The 10,902-nt window shown below is 44.9% G+C and overlaps 1 protein-coding gene across 3 annotated transcripts in view; it reads left to right on the top strand.

The window, feature by feature from the left end:
• Cdc42se2 (CDC42 small effector 2) overlaps nucleotides 1-8,155 on the top strand; it is a 66,398-nt gene extending 58,243 nt beyond the window's left edge. For 2 of the 3 annotated variants that reach the window (XM_029546161.1, XM_029546160.1), the window contains 3 exons: nucleotides 1,658-1,759; nucleotides 5,262-5,377; nucleotides 5,908-8,141. In XM_029546161.1, the coding sequence (XP_029402021.1) occupies nucleotides 1,658-1,759; nucleotides 5,262-5,360 (201 nt within the window). In that variant the 3' untranslated portion in view covers nucleotides 5,361-5,377; nucleotides 5,908-8,141. Of the gene's footprint in view, nucleotides 1-1,657; nucleotides 1,760-5,261; nucleotides 5,378-5,907 lie in introns of all 3 variants that reach the window. The other variant, XM_021211888.1, reaches the window with a different exon arrangement.
• Nucleotides 8,156-10,902: the final 2,747 nt, after the last annotated feature.

Genomic DNA, 10,902 nt, shown 5'->3' with positions numbered 1-10,902 from the left:
TCTCTCTCTCTCTCTCTCTCTCTCTCTCTCTCTCTCTCTCTCTCGTGTTACCATGCAGAGTTACCAGGAATAAACCCAACCAGCTCACAGAAGGCACATGCCATTGCTGAACTAGGGGAATCAAGTATTTCTAAAGAAGAGAATTCAACTGTGTGGGGGTTTTATTTGGCAACAATAATAAAAATTAAAAAGATGTAAGTTGGCTTCTGCCTTGTACATGCAAACTCTCCACTTCTCTGTGTTTATAGAGAACCATGTTCTGACAGACAAGCTGCTCTGAGCACTTCAGATTTAGGACTTAGTAGAATAGCAGCATTGCATTTTTATGGACCTGGGGCATTGTGTTCTGAGGTTCTGTTCCTACAATTCATAGTTTCCTGCAAACTTTGGAGCTGTGTGCTGTCACAGGGAAGCCTGCTGTGAGGACAGTGACCCAGCTACACTGGTGGCTGCTCTTGTGTCGCATCTGAGGGATCTGTGCAAACCTCAGATGAGCAGGGCAGGAGCAGTCGTGAGGCAGGAGGTGGGTGTGCTGGTAGGAAGCCAGTATGCCTGCTTGGCTCCTCACTGGGAAACTGGCTAGCGCTCTAGTCGAGCATGTGACGAGCATGTGACGACACCTGTAATCTCAGCACTCAGGAGCTGAAGCAGGACAGTGAGTTCTAGGTGAGCCTGAGCTGTATTGATGCGACCCTATCACAAAACTAAAACATGTTTGTCAAAAATTAGGAAGCAAGCTCCAGCCTTGTTAGGTTTAGACAGGGCATCAGTCAGTGCAGTGAACAGACCACTGTTAAGTCCCGCCCCTCCCCCAGGCCCGCTGAATGACAGATCCATTCCCATGTGGAGAGGGCAGTTGGAGACAACCCAAGTAAATGACATCAGAATATAATCAGCTTGTTATCAAGAGCTAGAAAGTTGTGCTTAAAATCAAGAGCATTGAGGCCAAATCCCATATATTCTTGGCTAATGATGAGGGTAATTAAGTTATTTTTGACATAAAAATATGTATCACTGGCATTATATAAAGTTCAGTGTTTTTATGTATAATGTTTTAGTCAGATTAACTGTTCCTCAGACATCTTTTATTTTACTTTGTCATGGCAGTGAGTGCTTCTATTCTCAACATTTGGGAAATAGAAGCAGGATGGTCAGGAGTTCAAGGCCTGCCTGGGCTACATGAGATTCTGTCTTTTTCAAAAAAATTTTTAAGTATTGTTTCCTTAATTTTGTTTTTTGAAAAGGTATCCATAATGTAGCCTGGCTGGCTTCAAACCCAAGGTCCTTTTGTCCCAGCCTCTTGTGGGGAAGAAGGGGGGATACAGGCATGTGTGACCTGCTAGCTTATTACTTATTGTTTTATGCTAAAAACGTCCAGATGCCCCTTCAGGTAAAACTCTGGTTGTGTGGCTGCATACTTTATAGCATCATGCCAGGGGGCGGGGGTCAAGGGGCAACCTTCAGGATTCCATGGGTGGAAGCTGGGTTTGGGATGTGCACGGTGGCTTTTCATGGGCTGAGCAGTCACATCTGCTCATCCTCTAGAGTTTTGATGTTTCATTGTTTCAGAGAGAAATGAAATGCATGAGAATTGGGGTTTCAGACCGGTGTGGGAGGATAAGGCTATTTTCTCAACACATTATTTCTCATATTTTAGAAGAGGCGACGACGGATTGACCGAAGTATGATCGGAGAGCCAACCAACTTTGTGCACACAGCTCACGTAGGATCCGGAGACCTATTTAGTGGGATGAACTCAGTAAGTTTGATCGTGGGACACGCACATGGGACTGTGGGACAAGGCCCAGTGGAACCTCCATGACAGACTCATGCCTTCAAAATGATTTCTTAGACTTGTTGTGTGGGTCTCTTTTAATAACATCATGTCAAGTGAGTTCTGCAACTAGATTGTGCCAGTCATGGGTTAAAAATATTTGGAAAGAAATACTGTGTCTGCATATACACTCCCTGAGCAATATTGTTTAGCAGTTATTTGTACATTACTGACACTCTATTAAATATACTGATAAATACAATACAGATGACTTAATTTTCATGGGAGGATATGATGTATATGTAAAAGGTAGACCACTTCATGCAGGAACAGCCACACTTGTGAGCATGTTTTTTTCTTTTATGCTTAGATTTGGAATGTGTTAGTTAATGATTGATTGATTTTTTTTTTTTTTTTTTACTGATTGATTCTTATGCTACCACTATGGGGACTCAAAGGTCAGTTTTTAATCAGGCATGGTAGTGTGTGCTTTTAATTCCAGCACTCAGAAGGTTGAGACAGGAGGATGATCTCTGAGTTCAAGGCCAGGCTGGTCTACATAGTGAATTCTAAGACAGCCAAGGCTAGAGACCCTGCCTCAAAATAAATAAATAAATAAAATTAATTAGTACTTACCCTCCTGTTATGAACTGCTTTTCACGTACTTTAAGGTTTAGTTTTTATTTATGTGCATGTGTCACATGTGTGCAGAGGCCAGATTTAGTCTAAAGATGGAGGCTGAGCTGGTTTGGAACTTGAGCTGCTGCCTCAGGCTGGTGGGTACTGGGACATTCCCTAGCTACCTGTTAAGATTTAATCTAGCTCATAGTACTTGGACACATTGTCAGTATTGTTTGTGTACAGTTCAGGATTTTCAGTTCATGCCTGCATCTTACCATTAGGAAGCTTCACGAGGTCTGCTGCCTACTGTAGCTGAGGCAGAGGGAGGCTCCTGCGCTGACAGCATCAGGTTTTGCCCTGCAGACCACTGGAGTTTTCTCTGGGACTGACGCCATTCTGCAGAACCAATATGTCCTCTTGGGTAGCGATTTCATTGGATGAGCGAGCTACAGCATTCCTCCCTCAGTGCTGAGCTCTTGCTGACAGTGAGATCAGTCAGGGAGGGTTTGGGAATTACCTCTGATAGTTCCCATTTGCATAAACATGACTGTGAGAGAAATTGCACTTTCCTGTGTAAAAACAGTGATGACAAGACAAAACCATGAATAGAAATGCTGTTTGTCCAAGGAGTTGTCCCCACCATCTCTGTCCTGAGACTGGAGCAACTGTCATTGGGAACCGGATCATGTGTGAAGGTGCCTGCCTGGCCTGCGCTGCATCACTGACCACCTCTGAACACAGGGCTCGTCCCAGGGCAACTTCACGGACTGATTTTTTGATGGGTTGGATGCCACTGGTTGGTGTTTCCAGGTGTAGACTGCCACGCCTGCACACTTACTTTTTTTTGTTTTTGTTTTTGGTTTTGGTTTTTGGTTTTTTGAGACAGGGTTTCTCTGTATAGCCCTGGCTGTCCTGGAACTCACTCTGTAGACCAGGCTGGCCTCGAACTCAGAAATCCGCCTGCCTCTGCCTCCCAAGTGCTGGGATTAAAGGCGTGCGCCACCACGCCCCGCTGCAAGCTTACTTTTTACTGCCCGTTTCTTGCCAGCAAGAGCTCTGTGAACCTTTAGTAGTCTTCAAACCCCGTACACCACAGTCATGTGCTTGCTCACACTGGTCAGTCACTTCCCGACTCTTCAGTTTGACACTGCAGGATTATCTATCTATTCTATCTATCTATCTATCTATCTATCTATCTATCTATCTATCTATCTATCTATCTATCATCTATCTATCTTTGAGGAAGCACACACCTTTCTTAGACTTGTGACTTGTGTGGCTTTATGAGTTCAAAAGTCTTGTCCAGGTAGTCCTGGAACATCTGTAGAGACTGTGTGTGTGTTGGGTATAGACTGATAAAGACTGATATCTGAGCTGAGGTCACACTGCGTCACAAAGTGTTTTGGATGGGATCATCCCCCAGGTCTTAAAGACGAGCTGTACATTCTTACAGCCATCAGTTGTGAGTTCAGGTTCAGTTGTAGTGTGTGCAGTATCATTGTGGTAAGAGGCTTCACGGAAGTCAGTGTCTCTGAGAAAGGGCAGTGGATCCCTGTAAGGCAGAGTCCTTAATCTGTCTGGAGCTGAATGAGCTTAGCCACCTGTGTTCCCCTCTAGCATATTTAAACCTATTAGTCCAGAAGTAACTTAGGCAAGCCTCTGTGACTGGGCCCGGGAGGGAAAAGGTGGGTCTGGAGGTTTGAGAATTGAGGCAGGTAGAGAGGAAGAGGAGAATAGGAAAGAGAGTGGGCAGAGGAAGAGGAGAAGCCATGATGGACCAGGTCTTCAAGACCGGCAAAGTAGCAAGGGGTGTTAGAGCTGAGGTATAAGTTAGTATAGTGTTAGATCTGCCCATTCTAGGCAAATAGCTTATAATTATAACTGGATTGTGTATTTTTTACATGGGTGTATTAGGGTTGGAAATTCTAGCAACAGATTGACTAGGTGAAATACTAGGTGCCTGAGGAAATAGTTTTTCTGACTAAACATTCTACATAAAAACACTGGACGTCACAGAACGCCCACTGATACATGTCAAAATAGTGACTTAGCATCACTAGCAGAAAGGGCCTGCGCTTCCTTTAAGTCCCAGCAGATGTCAGCAGCAGTCAGTAAATAGACTCATGGACATGGTTCAAGCATCCTGTCTTCCTCTCAGGTCTCAGCTCTGGGAAGTGACCCTGCCTGGGTCCCCAGACTACAGACTCATGAGCATCACCCCCAGACTTCCTGCGTGGGCTCCTCCTTCCAGCAGTGTGGCCTGACTTACTCTCTACTTCCAGCATGTTTCTAATTTATAGGACCTGGGTTGGAGTGATGGTGATAAACTGAAAGAAGCTGCGTGCATTTGCTCCAACACCTTGCAGTCCATCACAAGACTGGTCTTACCACAGAGCAGGGTCTGACAGGCTGAGGTGGTAGTTCACGTGTTCATAGCTTATGTTGTGTCTGTGGGCACATTCACATCATCAGTCTGTTGACTATGCATTGCAGGAGGGAGTGGCAGTTTGGGAAGGTTTAGGCAGTATGACTACAAGTTCAAGGCCATCTCAGGCTACATGAGGCCTTGCTTGGGGAAAAACCAAACTAAAACACAGATCATTTGGTACTGACCTCACCATTTCACTGTAACCAGGAAAAATTAAGGTGTTTAACAATGAATGAAATGTGTCCCAGTAAATGCTCAGTGATCCTCTGTAAACAGACTCACAAACGTAGCCCAGGCATCCCTTGGCCTCCCCCTAGACTGGCTGACTGTCACAGGGCATTACTTCTAGATTTCCTGTGTCCTAAAGATGGAGGGGAAATTGCTCTGTTGCTGTCTCTGGTTCCTGCTGTGCATCTGTTCTGTTCCTGTTTGGTTTAGGTCAGCTCCATTCAGAACCAAATGCAGTCCAAGGGAGGCTATGGAGGTGGAATGCCTGCCAACGTGCAGATGCAGCTCGTGGACACCAAGGCAGGATAGCCCTGGTCCCTTCACCTGTGAGTACCTCAGAGCTGGGGTGGGGCAGCCTCTTGGTTAACCAAGTCTTAGTCTTAAGGTTAAAAAAGTTAAATTATCTTTCTTAGCATATTATTGGCATATTCTTGAGTTTAGATTTAAACGTCAGGCTGTCTCCTCCTAAGACAGTTTAGGGAGAAGGCTTTGGCCTGTGACCTGGTGACAAAATGCTGCTTTGCACGCTTACCAAGTGGGGCAGTACTGTGTACAGAGTAGTGAGGTAATTTATAAATATTTCATTATAAGCTTTTTAAATGAAAAATAAAATGACCACTTAAAAGGATTTACCTAAGAATGTGAAAGTAATTTGAATTTTTTTTGACTGGATGTAGTGGCGCATGCCTTTAGTCCCAGCATTTGGGAGGCAGAGGCAGGCAGATCTCTGTGAGTTCAAGGCCAGCCTGGTCTACATAGTGAGTTCCAGGACATAAAGGACTGTGTAAAGAGACCCTGTTTAAAAAAATAAAACAAAAAACCCTAAAAAATAATTTAAATTCTTTTGGTTTTGTAGGTCATCGTGAATTCCTGTATTTTCTCTGTCCGCAGTTCTATAATATTTTTGTCTTGTGATTGGATTTCTTGTATTTTAATTATAAAAAAGAAGTGTGGCGGCCATCCGTTCACCCCGTGATCTCCAGCAAAGACGTTCCTGCTCCAAGGAAGGCGCGTCAGGCTGACCTGTCTCGCCGCCAGTGGCGTGCATGCCTGGGACTCTGACAGAGTTCTTTGGATTGTAGCTGAATTTTCAATGTTTAATTGACATGGATCGGATCTTAGCATGGTCTTTTTTGTGACTGCTAGCACTGTATTGTAATTTTTCCATCTTAAACCTTTTCATTGCACCTCCAGCCCCTCTGCCTTATGATTTAACTGGTAAACAAAGACCTGTAATTACTGCCACCATTTATGTATATTTTGAAGGTATGAGACCCACCAGCACAATAGTCCTTTTCATCTGTTGGAAACTTGAGCGGAGCGTGTCTGCACACTCCATGGTGCTGCTCAGAGAGGACCCCATGGGACGCCAGACATCCATCCTGAGCTGCTGTGACCTGAGGATGCTCCTCTTTCAGAGGAGGCTCTTACAGATATTCCAAGTGGGTTCTGGTCCGACTAGAGCAGTGACAGGAAAGCCTGCATTCAGAGGCAGTTGCTTGGCTGTAAATGTTCAGTGTATTTATTTGAGAGTAAGAACCTGTGATTGTGAGCAGATACAGTCTGTATCTGAGTATTGTGAAACTCATTCAGTTTCTCAGCATCTTCATCCTGTTAGCTCTTCTTTGTGTACCTGTTGCTCTGTTTTCTATTTAGTCATTTGGTGTCAAATTGTTTCCATTAGCTGTGTGTTGAAATTCTGGCCTCTGCTACCAGCTGTGACTTGCAGAGTCCTTGGCCTTCCAATGTTCCACTTACTGTGGAGGCTGTGGCAGCTTCCAACAGCCACCTGCTGCCTGGCTGATCCCTCACAGTGACTCTGTGGTTAGTGAGAGGCCTTTGCTCAGGTCCCGGTCTGTTCCTCTTCCCTGCTGAGTGTAGGTAGCTGGATCCTGTGGTCCGCTTTGCTTACTGTCTAATTGCCTTTGATTGATTGATTGATTGATTGATTGATTGATTAGCAATTGTGCAGAATATGGGTCTTATCTGAGATTAGAGTGCTGAAGGCATGTAGGTCCTTGTCTATAGAAGCTGTGATCTTTTCTGCCTTCGCCTGTCCCTGTCCTGAGAATGCTGACTGAAGAGCCAATGAAGGCTGACGCAGGCAAAGCCGAAAGCATTTCTCCTATATTTCTTCTGAACATAACTTACCAGTAGGGTGGAACACTGGATGACCTGATTCTTTGATTTTGCAATTCTTACCGTTCTTAGGTGTCAATCCTGAGCACAGAGAATTTCTCTGTCGAGGAGAAACATTTTCTCACTGTTGTCTTTCATTCACCGTATGGACACTGCACTCTAGAGTCTGTCATTCTGCTTAGCCAGGGTGAGGTTCCTGCCAGGGCACTGCTGTGTGCAGACTCTTTCTGTATAACAGACAGGGATTTCTTGGCATCATCGGCACTGATAGATGGGACAGCACAGGGAGCTATTGTCCCCTTACTCATCACTGTTTGCTGCTCCAAGGCCAGTCATTAATAAGCCAAAGGCTCCTGAAGCCCCTGATGGTCCTGGCAGCCTCTGACCTCTCAGCACAGTGAGACACTGTACACAGTGCACCGCCCTGGTGCGTTCCAGTAAGGTCAAGAGAATGCACAGAGTAACCTGATACATGATGTTTATGGAGGCCTAAGGATGCCGCAGAGGTGCGGGGAGACATACTTCCCACCTCCCTACATGGGATTGTAAACCTTGGGAACTCCTTTGTTCCCCCAGTCATACATCTCATTTTTAAATTGGAGCTAATAGGATTTTGTACCCAGAATTTATTATATTGTTAATACTTCTCTGAAATACATGGTAACAACTAGTAAGAGAAACAGCAGATTGCAGCAGTGTGCTGGGCGCAGCTTCTCCAGTGGGCCTGGAAAGTTTGTCCATTAGCTTCCCCTTGGTCATTAAATGGAGCGGTTAGGGTAGAGCAGCGGCTTGATCTGCTCAGTGACTTGTGCTCAGCACCGGAAGACAAGATGGACGTATTTTTATAATCTAAGCATACTTTTTTTGTACATTGTGTTCATTCTTGAATAAAGTGAGCTCACTGTTGGCTTGTAGATATTAAAAAAGGAAAGTATTGATTTTGATTCAATAAATGTTTTCTTTTAGTCTTTGTTTGGATTTTTTTCTAATAAAATTTCACTCACCTTATGTAGACAATCTTCTGGTGTTCTCCACTGACAGCCCATGGGTTCAGACAACTCATCACTCTTTTGTTTAAAAGTTTTTATAAATGTAAGCTAGGCAAGGTGGTACAGGCCTACCAACAGTCTGAGAGCTCGCAGCAGGATTGTGTGCTCATGTGTCATGGCAGCCTTGAAGACTCAGTTACAGCCCGGTGTACAGCCCAGTGTGGTGGCACAGACCTTTAATCCCGTCACTCAGAGGCAGGAGGATCTCTGAGTTCAAGGCCAGCCTGGTCTACAGAGTGAGTTCCAGGACAACCAGGGCTACACAGAGAAACCCTGTCTTAGAAAAAAAGACAGTTCCAAATGAGAGTTCAAAACCTGTAATTGTAATCCTTTCTTCCTTCCCTTGCCCGCCCTTCTTTAGGGTCTTGCTATGTAGTACTTGCTGGAACCTACTGTATGGACCAGATTGGCCTCACCAAACTCCTAGGCCAACAAATCCTCCTGCCTCATCTGAGTGACAATTAGTTGCTTATTGCTGGCTAGAAGTCGGAGGATAACTGTTACCTGGACTCAGGATGGAGCTCAGGTGGCCAGACTTGACCACAGGCATCTCTGCCACCTTGGCCTAGACACATCTCCAGCAACAGTGTCTCCAAAGCATCCTGTCAGAACGGAATCACATTCCAACTGATTACTCCCTACAGGACGCTTGACTTCATGGCTTCAAGGGTGACAGCCAGTCTGATGGGTAGGACTTAGCAAGCTGGCCAAACACTGTGACAAAGAGCACTGGCCCATGGTATCAATTTAACCTCTGATGCAGAAAAGTAAAGATCAGTATGCACCACTCTGCTCACAAGAGCCCAGAGTGACAGGAGCCAAGGGTGGGCCACATGGAGTCAGAAAAGCCAGATTTGTCAACAGGCTTGCTTGCTCTGTACATCCAAAGGCACTGAGAGGAAGCTGACTTCGAATGAAGTTCTTTCCAGTGACGGGATGGCTCAGAGGGTGAAGCCAATGGCCTGAGTGAACCCAGGGATCCAGATAGTAGACCTGGAAAACCAACTCTTACAGGATGTCCTCTGACCTCCACATACGCACACCATCTTATGCTCACCCCTTCCCAACAGGTGTGATTTTAAAAAGTAAAAACCAGATCAAAATCCAATTCTAGCCCGTCACCAAATTACCTAAAGTGATTTGTAAGAATGGTTCATGAGGCTGGAGAGATGGCTTAGTGGTTAAGAGCACTGGCTGCTCTTAAGGAAGACCTAGGTTTGGTTCCCAGCACCCACATAACAGGATTGATGGCTCACAACTGTCTGCAGCTCCAGTTCTGGGGGATCGACCTTGACACCTATACTCATGTGCACATAGTTACACACATATACACATACACACACACACATCTCAAAAAGGAATAAAGATTGCCTACAAATGAAATACTTGTGAGCAAAATTAGGTAAATGTTGGGGGGGTAAAAATACGATAAAGCTGGATATGGTGGCTCACACCTTTAATCCTAGCACCCAAGAGGCAGGAGTATCTATCTATTGTGAGTTCAAGGTCATCCTGGTCTACATAGTAACAACCTGTATCAAAGGGCCTACTCTTTGGTCATTAAGAGAAAGGGATAGGAATAGGAAATAAGTAAAGTTACCTCTATTTGCAGAAGGTCAGATCTTATAATTAAGACTACTTTTGAAAACATCTCAAATAGCATATAAAGGTCCAGTTTTCTCTATATCAAGAAAAATAGGAAGAGTCTGATTCACAGTAGTTTGGGAGTGACGAAGCCCACTTAAGGTGGTAAAAGATCGTTACAATAAATCCTTCAAAGTACAGCAGGGCTGAACAGGCTTGGTGGTCACGAGCAGTTATGAGCACTCATGCAACAGCTCACAGGATCCTTCGTCTGATCATTGTTACAGGATATTTGATCACAAAAACCCTCTTTCTAGTTGTGTGGTTCAGCCCCTAGCACACAGCCTTTAATTCCAACCGGTGAAGGTAAAGTTAGTTTGTAGGAGGAAGCAGGGATGTCTGAAAGTGATGTCTAACTGAGTAGCGGACAAAGTAACAAATCAGAGAAAGATTTGACAGGATAGGATATGCCCAACTCTCACAAGAAGAAAGGGAAGCTACCTAAAAGAAAACGGCACAGAGAAAAAAAGGAAGCAGTTTGTCTTAGGGTTTTACTGCTGTGAACAGACACCGTGACCAATGCAAGTCTTATAAAGGGCAACATTTAATTGGGGCTGGCTTACAGGTTCAGAGGTTCAGTCCATTATCATCGAGGCAGGAGCATGGCAGCGTCCAGGCAGGTATGGTGCAGGAGAGTTCTACATCTTCATCTGAAAACTACTAGTGGAAGACTGACTTTCAGGCAGCTCGGATGAGGGTCTTAAAGCCACATCCACAGTGACACACCTACTCCAACAAGGCCACACCTCCAAGTAGTGCTACTCCCTGGGCCAAGCATATACAAGCCATCACACAGTTTTATCATGACAGTTGTATAGAGACAGGTTGCAGAGAAAGAACAAGCTAGACATAGATGAAGACGGAACAAGCTAGAAAATAAGGAGCCAGGAGATTAGAACAGATTGCCATAGTTTCAGAGCAACGCAGGAAAGGCTGAGAGAAGCTGGATTGAATCAGCCAGCTTGGAGAGGAGTCTGAGCAGAAGAGCTGAGTCAAACCAGCCAGCCAGAGCTCAGAAT

Source organism: Mus pahari, chromosome 14, assembly GCF_900095145.1.
Source record: "Mus pahari chromosome 14, PAHARI_EIJ_v1.1, whole genome shotgun sequence".
Taxonomy (NCBI): domain Eukaryota; kingdom Metazoa; phylum Chordata; class Mammalia; order Rodentia; family Muridae; genus Mus; species Mus pahari.
The sequence above is the reverse complement of the archived record's forward strand: the minus strand, read 5'-3'. Positions and strand labels throughout refer to the sequence as shown.